Source organism: Poecilia latipinna, unplaced genomic scaffold, assembly GCF_001443285.1.
Source record: "Poecilia latipinna isolate Pla-1442-1.1 unplaced genomic scaffold, P_latipinna-1.0 Scaffold30, whole genome shotgun sequence".
Classification (NCBI taxonomy): domain Eukaryota; kingdom Metazoa; phylum Chordata; class Actinopteri; order Cyprinodontiformes; family Poeciliidae; genus Poecilia; species Poecilia latipinna.
Window position 1 is genome coordinate 720,069 of NW_015112646.1, and position 20,269 is coordinate 740,337.

Sequence of the window (20,269 nt, forward strand, 5' to 3'; positions counted from 1 at the left end):
TCAAGACACACATTACTTACACTCCTCCGGCTGGTAAATACTGTTATTAAAATTTCTGATACATAGAAATCTGAAAATAAAATCATTTAAATATCAGATGAACAAAATCACATTGACGTCAGTGTGCCACAGATCCAGTCTCTCAATATGTGTTCTCATTCATATATATATATATATATATATATATATATATATATATATATATATATATATATATATATATATATATATATATATATATATATATATATAATTAAAGTCATAAGAGTCAGTTGACAGAAAGGAAATTTTAAATTTAAATTCAGGGATAAATAGTGTGCTTCATAAAAACAGTTTTAATCGATATTTTCCTTTAAGACTTCAGCTGTCCTTCTTCAGTAGATAATTCTTGAGAGATACGTCATTTCCTGTTTAACACACAGTTTTTGTGTTGCAGCAGCACTTCGTCTTTCTTTATGCTTCATCTGTAAAACAGTACATCAGGTGTTTATGTGCTTCTAAAATAATCCTGCTCCATCCCTGGAGCTCCCACAGCTATTGGATCATTTTTTGGATTTTAATGGATTAGGGACTAACCTGAACCTGGACGCCACAAGCTACAGAATATAAATTGTGCTGGCATGTTTTTGCATCAGTGTCAGAAACCTTTCGCTAACAGGAACATTTCCTCTGCGTGCATAAGGTGATTTCAGGGCTGTATTATATGCCACAGGCCTAAATCTGGTTCATCTGGCTCCATCTGGTGTTTGTGTTGTGATCAACAAAAATGCTCATGGCTGGTAGATGTCGTAGAGGTGAGCATGTCTTCTTGTGATCATTGCTTTGTGTGACTTTGTTTGCAAATGGGTTTCGAGGGGGGAAAAAAGTTAGACAGTTTAGCAACCATATGCTGCAGAGCTAATATCTGGAAAAAAAAGAGCAACATGTGATTGACTTCAGTTTGTTCTGAATTAAATGCATGCAATTTGTGCACATCTTAGGACAGAACCTGCTTCCCACTTTTTCTTTTTTCTTTTTTTTTTGTTCTTTACAGATGTCATTATCGCTCAGTGAAAGGTCATCTTGCCATCAAGTTAACATAGAACAGCAGCCTAAATTTTATCAGCAGTCCTGGCACATGCTCTCTTGGGTCTGATTTGTTATCTAGTATAGGGGTGATCCTGCATCCTGCAGGTTTTAGTTAGTTAGTAATAACAACCTTTTCAGCATGTCAACGTTCTTCTTAGGCCTTCTAATGAGCCATTATTTGATCCAGGTGCGTTAAACCTGGGAGAGAAATGGTGGAGAGAAATTAGCCACCACAATTTGTCCCTGTTTAAACTTGCATATTTTTGCCAACCTTGATAACACAATGTTCACTTGCTGCCTCATATAGTCAGGCCTCTATGAAGTGAGAAGAGGAAGAGAAATTTGATGGCATTTATTTTGTCAGTGGTCATAGTGTCATACTTAGTACTTTGACGCTGTAACTTAATTTGAAACTCTATCTGGGAATAAAAATATCATTTGATTAAAAAAAATATGATTACATGTATAAAAAAATACCAGTGAGGACTAAGAGAGTGAATAAAAATATTGATCTTAGCCTCATGTATCAGAGAAATCTGAGTTATGGTTTCCACTTTTTGGTTTTTGGATCGCTTTGGCTTCATCCCATAGACTATTATCATGATCTTTTCTGTTTTCCAAAGATTCTTTATGTTCTGCACCTATTTACACGCGGGCCCACTCGCAGTCACTCGATCTGCCTGGGACTCCTGCTGTCGAATATCATGGACCTCCTCTGAGGCTGGTAGAAGCAGCTGGTTGATGTTTCGAGTCTCTGTCCGCTTTTCGGGATCGTCATCTTATTCTGCAGAGCGTGTCCCTCTTGTGTCCTGAAGTTCTCGGTCATGTCTTTGGAAAAGACGTTGAGCGCCGACGTGTCATTTAGACTCTTGATGGATGAGAGCAGCTTGCCATCGTCCCCTGATGTTGGATAGTCCATGAACGGGAAAGGGGGGCTGAGGAGGATGAGGCTCTGAGGTCTCTGCCGGTTTCTAAAGGACGGCCTTTGCAGCAGTGCTCCTCTGTTGGGTCTAGGACCGTCTACAAACACTTCCAGACTCGGGGCATGCCTCCTGGTTATGACTGGCAGCTCTGGGGCGGCATTCTTTCCAGCTTCAGCTGATTTCTGAACATTTGCATGCTTTTGGTGTTTAGGGGGTGGCTCTTTGTTCTCCAGTTCCTCCTTTAGGTCCGACATCATCATAGGCGGGATGGCAGTGCTCGTGTCTGTGCTTGTCCTTGGTAATCCCTTTTCTTGCTCCTTCACAGTGCCAGAATCACTTTCCTGTCTTGTTTGAGGTATCTGGCTGTACTGCACCTGCGGAGGGACAACGGGCACAGCTTTGACCTGACATGTTTTTATCATGAAGGCTGTCCGCACCGATGACACGCTGACTGGGGCAGAGTTTCGGCGGAGAGGCGCCTGTCTGTCATTTAGAAACAGATCCAACTCAGAATGTCCTTTATTCACAGTTCCAGAAGCGGCCAGCAAGCCTTTTGGACCAGAAAAAAACTCAGACGACTTGCGATTTTGCTGATTTGAAATGTCTCTTATGCATCGATGGCTAAGGTCTAAGTTAAGGGAGCAGGGTCTTTGTCTGAAAGAGCCGTGCTCCTCTTTTTTCTCTGCCGTTGTTGTCTCACATGACATTTGCCTGGTGAATCTCTGAGATGATGCTGTATTCTTTGGTTTTGCCGTGCTGCTCTTTGTTGTTGGAGGTTGGGTTGCATTATTGTTGTTCAAGCTCGTCCGTCTAGGCACCAACGGCAGATTGGTCCATTTAATTTCTGGGTTAGCTCCAACACTCTGAGGAATGTTTTCAGGAGATGAATCCTCTGGGTTCGGAGTTTCTCCCTTAGAACTGAAGGGGGAAAGCTGGTTAAACAGCTCCTCGACGTCAGGCGAGTGCAGAGGACTAGTAACCCACTGCTTGGTGGAGCTAAGATCCTCCCAGGACTCCACCAAGTCCAGCTCCTCCAGGTTCATTCCAAATACGTCTTCGTCATCAAAGTTTGCCAGCTCTGGAGTGTTTCGTCTCTCCTCTAAACACACCGAAAGTCTCTGACAGAGTTCCACCTCAGGATTCACGCTTTTCTTTACTTCGTCCTGCGATATTTTTGTGTCCTCTTGTTTCTCAGATTGTCTGTCTGCACTGTCTGAGAAGCTTGCGACCTGTGGGGCGTCCTCTATCGTTAGAGGATTTCTAACGCAGTCTGCCCTGGTTTCCCTCCTGGGAACCTGGCTGCTGTAAGCTGGAGCACTTTTATGCAAAGGTTTCAGCTTCTCTTTTGCATCTAATGCGCTTGAAATTTGGACGTCAAAGTTTTTGTGAACACAAAACAACAGGTCTGATTCCGAGGGCTGTTTTCTTTTTGAGTCGGGTCTATTTGCAGTTACACGCTCGCCCAAAGAGGCGTTCGATGAAGGCTCCTTACAAAGCAGAGATAAAGACGGAGAGCTGCGGCTTCGCTTTGACTTGACGTCCATTGTTAACTTGGTGCTTGTTGAAGCAAAAACCGGTTTGAAAGTCTTATGCAGCAGGTTGATTTCGGGCTCAGTTATCTTCAGCTCCTGATGGAGGTCAGACCAAAGCGTTTTCCCAGCTGCAGGTCCAACATCCTGAGAGATACAAGGAGACGCGAATTAATCACAAAGTGACTGAATATTTAACTTTTGACTTTATTTTGAGCAAGGGTTTGGATTTTAACAAGCTTAAAATTTAAAAATCCAAATGAAATTTATTTTTGAAATAATAACAAGATGCAATATTATTCATACCGGGAGCAGACTGAGAGGAAACATGTCTCTTAACTTGACAAACATGTTTCTTTGGGAACAATATAAACTTAAATCGTGCAATAGATAAAGAATTGCACTGATTAATTAGAGACAGCTGTTTATATCAACTCAAAAGGTGAAAAAGCAGAAACTCTCTGCAGCTGGTTTGTGGAAAATCATGGCAGTGCAGAGGAAAGGGAAACTCAGGAAACGGCTACAACTCCATATCTACTTGTCTTGAAGCTCCACTGTCAACATGCACAAACATTTAAGACATTTCACTGACTTTAACTCTAAATCTCCCAGGAGTGTTCATAGTTTTTGGCTTAACTATAAATCTAATCATTCTAAGGAAGATAACAAGAACTGACGGGACAGAAAATAATTTACCAGTTGTGTATCTTTAGTGAGATTGTGAATGTCTTCTCCAGAAGATGGCGCTGTATCTTTGTCTTCACTTTTTTGTGGATTAGGTAGCTCTTCCAGTTTAGAAACAATCTTTACTCCTTCATTTTTTTGCAATGTTTTCTTGTCTTTATCTGAAAGAAACGTACATTTTCCTTCATTTCAAATAAAACACTTAGCTGAAGTGAAGCCCTGTATAAAAAAAGCTGTAAAAGAGATTTCCTTACCCTCTGGCGACACTCTGAAGGTCAGAACCTCGGTGTGCTTCTTCTCTGTTCCTTCCTGCCTTTTCGGCTCCAGCAGAGGGAACGTGTTGCTCTTTTTAAAGTGGCTGCTCTGCTCTGTAGGCTCCCTGCAAGGCTTCAAAGTGGCTGCTTTCTCTTTGTTGGGCCCCCTGCACGGCGTGCTGTTGGAGCTGATGACGGCAGACACGCGTAAGGGCACGGACACGGCAAAAGGCTCAGATATGTTGACGGCTCTGCGTTGGTGCCTCGGCGAAGACTCCAGTGGGAAGAAGCTGCCTGGGAACGAGGGCCGGGAGGAGCCGGAGTACAGCATCCTCCTGTTTTTTGGAGAACTCGGTTTGTAGTTGCTGAGGTCATCCCCTTTGAACACCTTGAGCTGTTCTGGCATTGTTTTCTGGAAAGAGGACGCTCCCGGTGAGTCTTTGTGGTTCAGGCCGGAGCTCCAGCCGGCCTTTGCACCACCTCTCTTTGCTTTCATCTCCCAGTTTTGGCTATGTTCGTTCAGATCATAGAGGGAGTCAGATCCCAGTGTTCTGGATTTCACATCAGGAATAAAAATACTATTGGATCCATCAGCTGAGGTATTGCTTCTTGCCCCGTCATCATCTGTGCAATAGAAAACATAATTGTTTTTTTGTTTTTTTTAAGCCAGTAATTAAGTTTTTGTTTATACCCACAGTGCTTTAGAACGTTGCATCTGCAAGCATCAATGTATTAATATTTTATGCACCAACACAAAGTAGCCCATAATTGTGAAGCTGTAGTGGAGGTAAAAGTTTATTATTATTTTTTTTTTATATAAATAAATTCTAAAAGGTGTGGTCTGAATAAAATACATGCCAAACCTTTCAGATTTCACTGTTTTCCTTTGATTTACTTCATAGTTGTACACGACTTTATGTCTGTTACATGAAATACATTTGTGTTTGCAGCATGACAAAATGTGAAAAGTTTTCCGTGTCAGAAGGCTCAGCTGTGATATATAGTATTTAAAACTGGCTTCACCTGGAGACGAGGAGCACAAGGACTCCATGCTTCTGGAAGGACGCAGAGCTGCCTTTTCTGTAGAAAGAAAAGTCAAACAAGTAAAAAGTTACCAGTTTTTTTATAAGTAATAATTTAAGACAATATGGACATGAAAATCCTGTTGTGCCCAATATATTTAACCTAATGATTAGGAGTCGTAAGTACTTAATTTATTTTAGTATCTTGTTTTTGGCATCTCTATAAAAAAATCTATCTACATCTATAAACTGAGTCATGCTATTTGTGGCATGTTCATATATTCTTTAAATTAGTGATGCCAGAAATGTTGGCTGCTTATGTGGCATTTCATTAATCCCTGAAGTTGTAATCTGAGAATAACTTAAACATTTTCCAGTTCTATGTTCAAAATCCAGTGTAAACTGAAAAGCTAAAAGCAATATAAGCTAACAGCAGAACATTTTGTGTTTTCAAAAGCTTTCAGCAAGGTTAGCAAAGAACAATGTGTAATACTGTGTGTTTATGTTGAATTTTTTAAGTTACTGAAAAACCTTTTCACACTGGTGTTGAGCTTCAGGGGAATTTTCTGTTACTTTTTGCAAGTTCATACTTGGAAGTTTCATCTTTTTAATCAAAATGACAAACATTATTACATCCTCAAGTCAAGCAGGACAAATTGATATGAATGTTTTGGGCTTATTCAGCGTCCAAGGCCTGTTTCTAGATGGTTTTAATATGGTTCAAAATTATAGTTTTTATGGAAATAGTCTTTAACCACTAACCCTAATCACTTTCTAAAGCATACAAAACACTGTTGTCCTTTTTTTAAAATGTATTTATTTAATCTTATTGTCTGCATCCTCTTGTTATTTTCTGAGAATGCAGTAAAGTTTAAAGTCTGCCAGTGTGTTTGTAGTCAGAACATTATTTGTGTGTGTTTATAGGACACGAATGGAGCAAAGCCTGACCTGATGCTCCCTGTGCTCTGATGAACACACTGCCATTGCGGCTGAGTTTTCCCTTTGACTCCACAGATCTTCCCAGGTTAAAGATAGACTTCCACTTTTTAGATTTTCCAGAGAACCTCCTCCTAATCAAAACAAACAACAACAACAACAAAAAAGAAGAAGTGAAATCAAATCTATTTTTTCTGCTTTTCTATCAATCGTTAACTTGAAAGGCTGAATTTGGATCTTACTTGTTGTCTGATATTTCTATGACTGTGTGATAGAGCGATGCAGTGCTAGTGTCAGGTAGGCTGTTCTCTCGCTGACGTTCTTTGTGCACTGGGTGATTTGGACTTAAGGAGCGGGCCTGGGCTTCTTCCAGGCTCATCAGTTTCATAGGCCCACTCCCACCACTGATCGGGAGAGTGGCATATTTCTCTGCACACATCAAACTCGGTCCTGCAAAAGTATATTCTGTTAGTATCAGTAAAAATCTCTTACAATTTCAGTGTTGCAAGACCTGCATCACACCTTCTTTGGGTCTTATTTGATCCGAATCACCACTGAAGATCTGCTCTGTGTGGTTTAAGATAAACTCAATCACTGACTGCTGTATTCGCACTTCCTGGAAGGCCATGTCTCCATTACCAGATGAAGTCTCAATGTCCTTGGATCTAAAAAACACAAGATGTAGGATTGTAAGGATAAACTGCTGATTACAAGTGTTTCTCAAAATGGTCATCAACAGGAATTAATAGTAAACAAACATGGCCTGTCTAAATATAAAGGGCAGTAACCAAAATAAAACAATCTAAATAAAATGTAACAGAAATGTTTCTGTTGCCACCATTCGTGCACTATTGTGCTTTTTTAATTGCTCCCTGTGGAAAAACTGTGGCTCACTCTAATTTGCAAAATTATTTTGATTCAGCCATTTTCCTTGGTCTGGCAGAAAAACATTGATTACCATAAAATGATGTCATCAAACTACCACCACCATGTTTGACTGCTGGGATGACGTCTTTTTTTGTTGAAAGGGTGAACGCTACCATTGATGACATTTGTGCCCAGTCCCTTTCTTATTGTTGGATTATGAACGTTCACCCTAAATGGGTCCACTTAAGCTGTAAATTTCTATTATTTTCTCCATTTGTGAATGATGTCTCCCACTGCAGTTTGATAAAGTTTCAAAGTGTTAAAAGTTGCTTTGAAACCTATTCCAGACTGAAAGAGGTCAGTGATTTAAAACTCTTTCACTAAACATTTTCATCATAAACCTGCAAAGATGAGTTATTTATGGCTCTTCAGAAATCACAAGTGCAGATGTTGAAATGCCGCACAGTTGTAAGGTTTTAAAAATAAAGTTGGTAATGCAGGACATCCCAAAGTTTTGTGTGGGGTGATAGAAGCACTACAGGTCAAATTTATTAGAAGCCTCATCGTAAGATTGTTTTGGAAAAAATAACGGTGGACGAATTCAGGATTGGGATGCTAAATATCTAAAGTTTAATTTATATTTTCCACCAGACTCACTGGCTTAGCTCAACTCTGTCTGACGTTCAAATTTGTTTGATGATAAAAATCAATGAATGTAACAAAAAATGTAAAAACAGAAGAGACTTGTGAGGGGGCAAATGTTATACGGCGCCGTATGCCTAAAATATTTCCAGTGTGGGTTTAAACTCACCTTAACAGATTTGGAGCCCAAACCAAAGCCAGATTGCGCGTGTGCATATTTGTCTGGGCGCTTAAGGTAGCAAGACGGGCCAAGTGCTTGGAAAGGTATTCCAGAGTCCTGAGAACAGTTGCTTAACAGTTGATTTCATCATATTTTTCACAGCTTTGAAGTCAATAAAAGTAAGCTGGACTGCTGTTTTTGAGGAGCTGAGAGCGAAAGATGTGTGGTTTACCTGAAGTGAGGGGAGGGAAGCTCTTTGATAACTGTCTGAATATGTGAAAGTCTGTCTTGGTCTCCTTGAAACGACACAGCCTCCTGTGTGAGAAACAAAGATAAACACAATGGCAGTCGTGTCATGTCTTATGTATTTTTAAGTTTTTCTCCAACGCTTTAAGAGACCGACAGTCATGGCACAAACAAGTTCAAATTATGTCCACATATATGGGATGTAAATCGGTTATAATTCAGTTCAAAACAACCAGATTCATTCCATCACAACCCAATTACATGGTTGCATTCAGATCTAGTTTGATTCAAATCATATTATTTTGAATTACGATTTGAAATTCAAAATAATAGCTAACTCAGCTACAACATTAGCGGTTAAGGATAAGTGGTAACATTGTTTTGGGGAGGCCCAGCTGGTTGCATGGGGTCACTGCAGCAATCCCTCTCTGAGTAACCATCCAGCTACAGACTCATTCAAGTTCATTCTCATTAAATATTAAAATAGAAGAGCTGCAACGCATGTAGTTAAACAACACTGAACTTTATTTTTATTTTAGTTTTTATTGAAGTAATTATAGTACATTGAAAAAAAAAACCTTCAAACAAAAACTATCCAAGTACATTTTTTTTTCTAAGGATATAAAATGATATTTGAAGACACAAAAGCATCTGCTCATGTCTAAATGTGTTTGAGAAGTCGTAAGGATGAAACAAGTCTGACTTTATTTCTTTCAGGCCAAATTCGGACATCGTATGTGGGCTAAAAACAGTCAACGTTTTCATTTTGACTAAATAAGGACACCTAAGTGACCTGAAATATCCATAAAAGTAAAACCATGGATGTCCAGTCTTTGTGGGTAAGAGATGTGTGATCAGCCAGTTTTCTGTTAGAACCCCAGGAGAGTGAAACGCTTTTCAAAGCATACCAGAGAGCTGGAGTTAAAGGCACAGCCAGCCAGAGATGTAAGAAAGCCAAGGTATGCAAATAACCCAGTCAAAGTACACACACTGCTCCACAGAAAGCAGTTCTTACACTTGAGTATTTTTGTCCCATTTTCTCCTGCTGAAGTCTCTTTCATATTTGCATGCATCCAGAAAAGCGGCCAAAAACTTTTCTTTACTACCAAGTGTAGAAATTATACAACCTACACTTCATCTTTGCTGGTTATCGGTTCAAGTTTGGGTACATTTTAGAATCTGGTCACATTTTATTGTTTCGATATGTATTTAATGGAACTGAAATGGAAAGATTTTTTGGTATTGGAGAATAGCATGCTGTCCCTCAAAGTGAAGCCCTTCTAAATACAAAAACAAAGACACTGACTAAACCAGAGGTGGGCAACTCCAGGCCTTAAGGGTCGGTCTCCTGCAACTTTTAGGTGCATCTCTGCTTCAACACACCTGAGTCCAATAATGAGGTCATTAGCAGGACTCTGGGGAACCTGACTGCACTTAGGAGGTGATTCAGCTACTGGATCCAGGTGTGTTGGACCAGGGAGACATCTAAGAGTTGCAGGACACCGGCCCTCAAGGACCAGGATTGCCCAGCCCTGGACTAAACATCTTGGAAAAATCTCTGAACTCTGATCAGAATCCCAGCGAAGTCAAAACCATGTTTCATGACGGGAACGATATGTTCTGGCTGATATATGAAGCTACGTATAAAACAAAAGCAAGAAGAAGTAATTTCATGACGGCAAAAACTTACATTTTATTTTCCCATAGGCCAGATTTGGGTTGTTCTGCTTATAGTCTTTTCCTCCATTATGGAAGTCCAATGACATAAATATATATATTTTTTTATTTTAGCTAGCAACTATATTTGAAAAAAATCATTACCTGATGTACATGAACATCTGTTTCTTTACAAAAACAATGCAAGATGAACATTAGCGTAATCCACAGCCATACCGTCTCATTCATACAGGATTTTTTTAATTCTCCACATGAAACTAAACATACTCACAGTGAATTTGCTGTAGAGCTCATATGTGAGCAGAGGATTGGGCAGCTCCCTGAAGTAGAGCTTACATAAGGATCCCACACAGTGGATGTCCTGGAGGTATACTTCCTTGGTAAGGTCAGGGCACGCCTCGGAGCAGAATTCCTGCCTGCACAAAAACATCCACACACACCGAGTTAGCTGAATGACGGGACTGTTCAGCACCCCAGCTCACTTCTGCTGCCCTCTGAGGCTCGTCACACTGAGATGCATCCGTCTGGCTGATGTTGTTGGAAAACAGGAAAACACTGAATTAGAGAATCTCATTTATTTCAAGGATGCCATTGAAAGATTTGCTCATATTTGATCTGCCTTTTGTTGTTTTATGACTAACAATGCTGCAAAAAAAAATATGCATTTGCCCTCTTAAGCATTGGAATTTTATGAATGACTTAAAGGCTTAAAGGTCATCAAACAACTTTATCATCAGAAAACTATAAACTCATGATGATTTTATTTGTTGCGGTAAATTGTAATAACTAGTTGTTCCACCACTGGCAGCAACAATTGTCATCAAGCATTTATGTTAACTAGCAACATATCTTTTACATCCATGTGGAGGAATTTTGGACTTAAATATGGACTTTGTCTTTATCTCTTCAAAACCTCTACTTGTTAAAGTTGCTGCAGTGCTTTGGACCGCTTTCCTGCTGCATAATTGAAGCTACTTGAGGTGATGGACAGACTCTACTTGAGGATTACTTCTATTCTTGATTTCGTCGACTACAGTAAGCTGTCAAGGTCCTGAAGCAGCAAAATGGCCCCAGACCGTCACACTGCCATCTTCATCTTTGACTGTCGGCAACGGAAATGCTTTGGTAATTTTGCACCAGTTATAAAAGGATGTACATCTGTAAAAAAAAATGTCCAAAGACTATTTTTTTCTCAAAAGTCTTGGGGATTATCAAGACACTTTTGGGAGGCTAATCTGAGTCGGTGCTTGACCGTGGGACTGCTCTATAGATGTACTTTACTTCCAGCCTCCTTCTTATTGTTTAATTGTGAACACTGACCCTAAGACTCCTCAGGGTCTTTGATGAGATCTTATCGTAATTTTGGTAGTCTGGAAAATTTTCCAACTGTTTCATGTTTTCTCTGTTTGAGAGTTACGGTTCTCACTCTGAGTTGATAAAGTCCCATAACCTTTGAAATGGTAATCTTGTCAATACTTTTAAGTGTCAGTGACTTTGTTTCTCATATTTTCTTGAATTTCTAGCTATTAGGCTCTGATTAAGGCATTAGTTGTTGCTTTTTGAGCTTATTTTGCTCACTCCATGTTGTCAGATAGGTCCTCTTTAAAGCATGTCTTTAGCCTACAGGTATGGCAGTAATCAGGTCTGGGACTAGCAAGTAAAATTACATCTAACATCCAAATTAAAAAGGGGTTAATGCCAACAAGTTCACAATTGAATAGGGATTTTTTTCTTATCGGACTGAGCTGCTTTGGTTACCCTGTTTTACACAACAAATGGAACCATCATTTGAAAACTGCATTTTCTATTTACACAGTGTAACTCTGAAACATTTATGTGCAGAAAAGAGGCTAAAACATAAGAAAAAAAAACCTGAAGGTAGGCAAATACTTTTTCACACGTCCTTTTCTTGTCGGGAGTACCTGAGACGCTGGATGTTTGAGGTGACCCCTGAGAGTCTGTAGATCCCATCCACAATCCCATACTGCTCAATAAACTCCGCACACTTCTGGAGAACCTGGGGAACTGTAGGAAGGAAATCGCATGAAGAGATTGGATTTCGTTTAGTATGTCTCAATTTCTTTGCACTACGCAGACAGCAGGAATAAAGCAGTAAAAATAAACAGCTCTGATAGTCACGCTTTAACTGTAACAATGCACAGAGGAGTAAGCCCATGTGATGTGGTTTGTTTTACTACACGCCTGCTCCTTTGCTCCTCAGGGTCGATGACTGTAGGTGGACGTAGGCAGGAAGTTAAAAATGGTTTGTTTGTTTCAGAGGAAAGTTGACACACCCAGTCCTTGTGGCTGGTATTACTTACGACATTTCCTCTAATAGAAATAGGCTTTTGTAATGTTACCACTGACCTACACACTGCTTTCCTAACAACAGCCCATCATCCCAGTAAACAGCCCGGCTGTGGTTTTTAAAGTGTCTGTGAAATCGCATGTCTGATTTTTCTGACCACAGCTTCTCTTCAACTAATAACGATACTAATAAGCGACTGCAGCTCAGTTTTATTCACCGAGGTTTTCACAAGGTTTGCTGTGACGCAGAAACAGATCAGTGAGCTTTGTCGTCAAGTATTGGGCAATGTTGCATGTGATTTGACAGTTTTAAACAGATTAATCATCTTTTTCCTACGTTACTGAAGGGTTTTAAGTAGTAAAACGCAGAGTTATGATTTAAAGTCTTGTGTTTTTGTGATGCAGTGTGACATGTAATCAGAAATCTGAGTTTTTGTCCTGCAATAGTACTACATACATGGCTTCTACTTATTTCTTTTTTTAATTAAAAAAATAATCCTCATTTGTTTTTCTCAAGTTTAACACAAAATAGAAATCTTTTCTGTGCTAAGTCTATTTAACTCAATCTATTTTGGCTAGTAAGAGTTTCATACTCATGCACAGCTGGGTACATTATTCATATTTTGAATTCTTTCTCTCTCTCAGTGCCTTATTTTCTGGTATTAACTTCAAATATTTTGGAAACAAAGATGCAGAACCCTTCTTCCACAAAAACGAACGCCCGAATATTTCTGGCAAGAGTTAATTTCTCACAGCTCACCACAGAAAGCAACAGATATTTAAATTCTCGTCTTTCTGACCTAAGTAATTGGATTTCTAATTGCCTGCTTGTGGTCAGAATCTGAAAGACGAGCGACTCCTGGGTTGTCATTTAGCTCCTCTCTGTTTAGACACGGGGTGAACTTTTCTCATAGACTGGCAACAAATATAGTTGGAGTTTGGACGTATTTCTGAAGATACAACAGCACATGTAATAATTTGTGGGAAGCTTTTAAACTTGAAAAAAGAAACAGTCCATGGGATCAGTTCAAACATTTCTTTTTTCACAGATTTTTATATTTGTAGCTTTCTCTTTGAGTGTAACTTTTTAAATCCCTTAAGAGCAGTGCAGTTTAAAAAATTTTTTTTAAAAAAAAAGCATTTCACAACAACAGTACTATTTTGTTAACTTAAGTGACATTTCGGCACACAGAAACACAAACATAACTTTCATAAACACTTTTATGTAATTAAATGAAAATCGTTTTGCACATTTTCTGTTTTGATTAGGAAAAAAAGTGCCTCTTTTCATTTGTATTTACTTGTTTTGTTTGAGTTGCAAATTTTATAATCACAAAGAAACAAAACGTACTATTAGTCGTAGTAATAATAATAGTATTCATTGTCATTTATATATGAGCACCTGCAATACTAAAGTAATCAAACCAGTAAATGGAGCTATAACAAGAGGTTTTATGCAGGCAAAAAGGTTTTCCATAGTGATTTAAAAATACTCAATCTTATAAAACTAACTGCAGTGGAAATGAAAATAACCTATTTAATTTGTCTATAAATATGCTTGTTCTTGCAGAGGAGATGACTCAATCATCTGCAGCAGCAAAACATTCTGTTATATGCAGGGTGGTGGACGTTAGCTGGTTTTATTTGTGTTTATCTACATCAAGAAAACTTGTGGCTAGACAGCCTGTCTGCGCTTTGCCTCTTGTAGAGATGAACATATCAAAAAATACACAGATGACGTTAGCCTGCCTGAACAGACGGAAAAGAGCCTGCTGCAGAACAGCATTGTGTAAGGGCTAACCATTTGGATCACAGGGGTTTTTTTTTAAGAATAGATTTATTTACGCTCCTTTTATTTCTGTTTAAATAATAATATTTTAAAAAACTTATTACAAATTGTGTTTTTGTATTGCTAATGGCTAAACAGCAGATTTACAAGATTTATTTTAAGGTTACATTTGGGCTCTGGGTCGATTCAGACCTTTACCAATTCGGAACCCTGAATCATATGCAGGTGTTGTTATATCGTCCCATTAATGACAATTTGGTATAACCATACAAAGATACACAAATATACATAATCATTTCATTGAAGGTTACTTTTGTTGTTAAGCAAGTATTTTGACAAAATGCAGAGATCGATAATAAACAAAATGCTCAAATTTCATGGTTCATTTTAATTGAATTTACTCCTTTTTTTAAGAGTTTACATAGTGTTAGTTTCTAATCTCCTTGATTGTGGTTTGATCCATGTCTGGGTCAGATGACTCTTAAAAACTATGACGCATTATGAGCTCCGATCAAACCGAAATACACTGCAGGACAAACACAACTTCAAGTTTCTGTTTACACCGCTTTTATGATTACTGCAGAACAAATCTTTGATTTCATTTTTAATCTTAAAGTTAAAAAGAAAGAAAAAGAAGGAAGTGACAAAAAAAGGGAGAAACAAAAAACAAGAGAAAGAAAGCAGAAGAGAAAGAAAGAAAGTGATCATTTGCCTCATAGGTTTTCCACAGCCCACCAACAGCAAGGACAATATGTCTGCTGCTGCCATGACACAAGACTCTGACCCACACCTCCTCCCTCACTTCCTGCTCTGAATGCTCCACCTCACACTGATCCCATCTAGCAGGTCTTTCTTAAATTTATCTTTAAAGAGTCTGTTCATGTGATTTCCGTTCACTTAACTTTCCGTATGTATGGAAACTTTCACACAAAGGTTGTGAGAAGTCAAAAATAAAATCTATCTTTATATGTATATAAAAAAAAATGTTTTTCTATTAAACTTAACACATTGCTGTGTTATCTCCTTTTGTCTTTTTACTTTTCCACCATACAAAACTAATAGTGATATCTGGTCTAATTTTGACATAAAACTTGTCGTAGGAGCTGCACACAACAGGAAATTTACACAAAAAGAATCTACGAGCCCCACCCTGGGTTCATTAAATGCAGCCAATGGGTGAATGAATGTTCATAATAAATGGAAAACATATGTATTTTGATAAAAGACATCTGTAGTCTTTTAAACAAAAACTGTTTCTTACATAAAAACTACATATGTTTTGTCTTTCTTCACAAATGGCATGTTTGTAAAAAAAAAAAAAAAAATTAAAAAACATAAAAAGGTTAAAAAAGTAAAAAAAAAAAAATGTATTCCTTCATGTGTCTGCGTAAAGCAACCAGTGAAGGACATACTGTCTAGGTAGGAAGTGCTAATTGCCCAATAGTGTTAGATTTCAAAGCAAGCGTTACCATCTTGTCCTGAGCCCTGGAGATGTTCTGTCAGGTCACAGCCGAACACATTCTCACTTCCTTTCTTTTTGGTCTTCTGCTTGTTTCCTTTATTCTTCATGTGGGCTCCAGTTAGTAGTCCAGAAGACTGAAACAGAAAGTTCCCTGAAAGCACCAGAATTGATCCATATGAGCCCAAAAACCAGAAATTAGTCGGCAGGTCAAAAGGCAGCCGCACAGGAATCCCAGCACACAGCTCCCAAATGCCTGCATCCGCTCGCACCCTGACAGACCGTACGGCTGCTGCTGACGTCACTTTTCAAACTTCAGCTCTTTTTACATGGCTCGTTCTTCGGGAGATGAGCCGAGAAAAGACGCGGTGGGACTGTTCCTCATGGTGCTCAGCTGAATTATGTGAGCTGATCTGGAGAAACAGCATTAGAATCGTTTGGTTTCCTGTTGTTTTTTCACCCCCAGTCTCTCTCTCTTGCTCTCCCTCTCTCTGCTCTTTTATCTCCTCCTCTTTTCCTTCATTCCAGTCTGTTCTCCTCACTGGTTTCTTCTGCAGCTGAGACACCCATCCATTAGGAACATGGCTATAGTTGCTTTTTGAGAAAGACTTTCTGCGTTTTCTGAATTGAGGGATAGCCTCGTGGCAGTGATGTGGCAGGGATTTTTCAAGCGTCCAGACTATGTAAGAGGGAGGGAGACGAGGTTATGGGAGGAGGAGAACAGCTGACATCTGTTTCTCTCCCAGTTACTGACCCCTCTTATATATTTTTTTTTCTCCCCTCCGTTATGTCCTCATAGTTGGAGCTAATGGGAAAGCTTCTCCCTGCCTTTCCTGAATGCTCCCAATGTATACACAGTTTCCTGTGCAAAGAGCCCAGGCTCAAAAACAAAAACAGACGGGCTCTGAAGGAAGAGGAAAGTGGGAGGTGACTCAAGTGAGGGCCTGAAGGGCACAGATGGGAAACGAGGGGGGGGGGAAGAGAGTTGGTGGACCAAGATGGACAACACGTGGTTCTCATTACTAACTGCCTTGTATTTTATTGTTTTCCTTTTAAATTAGACTGCAGCGTCAATGAAAACACAGAATTAATCAGTGCAACGTGTTGACTTTAAATGCAGGGAGTTAGTTAATCACGGTTTCCTCCACAGCTGCCCTCCATGTCTCCACCAGATCTATTTCAGTTACATCCCAGCTCTGGAATGCCAAGCCTGGTAAATATCATGTAATAGTGCAGGATATACCTTACGACCGGAGCCCTCTGACTCTCACCACGTGAGAAAATAAAACGCTAAGGCAGTAAATTTAATTTTATGACTTTGTAACCAAGGATAGATGAACTGCCTGTGACTGCACACCTCACCCTACTGTATAAAACTGTATAAAAAGATGCAGTGATCAACCATGAAATTGATAGAATATCAAAATTTCATTTGCATTTTGTTAGAGCTGATTCACCTTGGAGAAGAGGTGAAGCATCTCTACGAATCCAGAATTATTAAATCTTATTTTAAGACACAGTAATTCCACATTCTGTAAATTAGACTCACCAGATCCACGCTCTTCCAATCAATCTTCCTCATCTTTGAGAAACACTGAGTTCCTTGCTGTACGCCATCCTGACCCCGTTTTGGGGCTTGGTTTTAAATATCCTTGTGATCTGGTGCTTATAACTTTTGGCTCATTCCTTTGTCAGTTTTTAAAATTCATAATGCAATTTTTAAATGAATATGGTAAATGTCATAGTAAACCAATGCTTGGTACACACAGATCAAGATTCTAGTCATGAATCCCAATTCAATGAACAGAACGCAACTGGATTACTTCACCCGTTTCTTGAAAATGTTTTATGTTTATCCAAGATAGGTTTTTAGTTCTGAGTTTGGATGGGGGTCATTTTTCAACAAAGTTAAGCACAAAATTACTAATACCTCTAGATTTTGCATATATTTTGGATATAAAAACATATTCAACCATTCATTAAGTTAATGATTTCATTTTTCAATGAAATGACTATAAAACACATTTGTTTAGTACCGTATTTTCTATGGAGCGCACTTCACTATAAGCCGCACCCACAAAGTATTTTTTTAAAAAGCTGGAAACGAACATGTATAAGCAGCACCGGGCTATAAGCCGCTGGTATCTCCGCCTCTCTAGGTTTTCCAAGCAGAGGGCTTGGTCCTGAATAAATCTGCTATTAAGGACGAAGCCCTCCGTCTCCAACGCGATCCATAGATTCATCACGCCGAGTTTACATGCAGCGGCTCTATTTCCCTCCTGTACTGACAGATCGACAACCTTCAACTTAAAAGCTAAATCACATGAACTTCTTCGTGTGGTTTCCATGATGAGGGGATACGAGTTTGAAAACATTTTTCTGTGATGCCTGCTGCTAGCATGCCCTTGTTCAAATGAAAATTAGCGCTTTCTTCTTTGATTTCCAATTTTGACTTCCAATGATTAACTTCCTGCTAAAGAGCCCCCTGGTGGTTGAAGAAAAATCCACAGAAAAGCCGCGTGGGAAAAAAGTAGCGACCTCAATAGGATATTCTCCACATGCTCCACATTGTGTGATGTTTGCAGTACAGTGCGATGAAGAGTGTTGAAATGTCTGTTTGGATAAAACAGAAAACATACACAACACAGAACAGAGCAGCCAACCTCTCAGGACAGGTCAGTTATTTGTCTACATTTCTAGAACAAGGGACAACCTCTTGAGAACACTAACATGCTCATTTTAGCGAAAGAAGATCTGTTTTTGGAAGAGGAGTGAAAAAAGTACAAAAATAGAAAATAAAAAAACAGCATGACAAAGAGAAGAAGGGTCCAGCAGTTTTGAAGTCCAGCCTTTGATGGTCGGTGTCCTGCAAACTTTTAGGTGAATCTTTTTATTCAGGAGGACGACTGGAATTTGATCTGAAACACCTGATCTGTGGAGGTGAGTCGATTCACAGCTGACTCACCTCCCCAGATTAATGTGATGGAGGTGGGATGGACATCATAAATACTTAGAAACCTAGAACTATCAACTTATGATCAGAACGGAAGCCTGTCAAGCAACCTAAAACCAAAATAAAAGTCCAGTTTCCTCCTATTTTAGCACTTTGGAAATACAGTAGGCATGAAGCAACATCATTACTTGGAAAAAAGGGATTTCAGCCACATGTTCTGTCCAAGTCCTATATCTGGTTTACTTTTACCTACCTTTTGACCCTTCCCAGCAGCTGTGGGAAATATAACATTTTAGCTTTAAAAGGAACGCCAGCGATTAATGGCAACGCGCCAGAGCTATCACTGCTCTGTTTAATATCCTCTATATTATCTATTCTGCTCCCCAATGTCCAAGACAAGCAAACAAGAAAGCAGTTTGGGCGATGTGCACCTCAAAGAAACTTCAGACAGCATAGAAGTTGACATAGTAGAAAGAAAAAAAAATACAATAAGGTTATTTAACATGATGTACTTTGTACATTTTATAATAAACACGTTGCTGAATACATTACAGGGAATATGGACATGCTTTTAAAGTGTAGTAATGGAGAGGTCTGGTTTGTGAAAGAAATTGTTTTGGTGCTAAAAGTGTTTTGTGAATGTCACATGTTTGAGCAATGACCAGGCCTACCCTCTGCAAAACAAAGGTTTCTTTCTACACCATAGGAAAAGGACATGACATCATCCTGCTCATACAAAGCCTCAATATCCCACTCTTTCTTTGGGCTGGTAAATTTAAAAAAAAGGAAAAAAAGAAGACATGGTATTGTAAGTGAATAATAGGGTTCACTTGTGTCTTTATTTTTAGTGTTTGAGTACATGTCTGACGTGTAATGCTTTGACTTTTATATGTGTAACTCATCTGGTGCTCAGCTTAGTGAGGAAATGATGCAAAGGGAAGAAAAAAAATCAAGACATAAATGAATAATTACTACATAAATCTTGCTGTGCATGTACGACTCAATAAATCATTTGAAAAACACTAAAAAATAACCTTCAAACAGGTTTTAGACAGCCTTTTCTCTTAGCTGTTTCTGAATTACATTTTTTATTGGTATAATGTAATATTAAAATCCCAATTGTCATGTTTTTTTTTAGATATAAGTAGAAAATTATCATAATTTACAAAGATAAGTACTTGGAAAAAACTGTCTAAAATAAAAATGCATAAATACTAACTTTTGCAGCAAGTCTGTATGGATAGATCTTAGCTAAAAGAGGAACAAAAAAAAGAGATCCAAACTCATTTATAATAGCAATGAAAGAGTAAAACATTAAAGGGGGTGAGTTCTATCTATCTACCTATATTTCTTTTATATACCTGTTTATTTAGTTTCAATCTGCTTGAACTTCAGACAGATGAATAGATAACTCCTTTTGCCACATGTAGTACTCTCCAACTTTTCATCTAAGCTCTTTTGTTCAGGCCATGCTTCCTGTCAATGTGCCAGCTGGCAGCTGCAAAGCCTTATTAAAGTCTAAAAGCATACTTTAGTAACCACAAATTAATTTGCAGATCAACTTATGCAGGTATTTGTTTTAATGCAAAATACAGGGGGATTTGCATTTCATTACAACAATGTCACCGATGTATTTTTAAGTACATTTCACAAAGACATGATATTCTGTGGCCATCATTTTGCACTACAAACTAGACAATGCATTATTTAATTCAGAGGTGGTAAAATAAATTTGCACGGATCAGCAGGTGCC

At 38.8% G+C, this 20,269-nt stretch overlaps 1 protein-coding gene across 1 annotated transcript; it reads right to left on the reverse strand.

The window, feature by feature from the left end:
- Positions 1–854: 854 nt before the first annotated feature.
- On the reverse strand, positions 855–16,473 carry arhgap31 (Rho GTPase activating protein 31). Its single transcript, XM_015040597.1, has 12 exons — positions 15,574–16,473; positions 11,931–12,033; positions 10,280–10,424; positions 8,318–8,400; positions 8,095–8,202; positions 6,939–7,081; positions 6,659–6,866; positions 6,429–6,550; positions 5,482–5,538; positions 4,459–5,082; positions 4,217–4,365; positions 855–3,667 (listed from the first exon to the last, which is right to left on the reverse strand). Exons 1-12 carry the CDS (start codon positions 15,671–15,673, stop codon positions 1,736–1,738), a joined length of 3,774 nt encoding a protein of 1,257 aa, XP_014896083.1. The 5' UTR covers positions 15,674–16,473; the 3' UTR covers positions 855–1,735.
- Between the last annotated feature and the right edge of the window lie 3,796 nt (positions 16,474–20,269).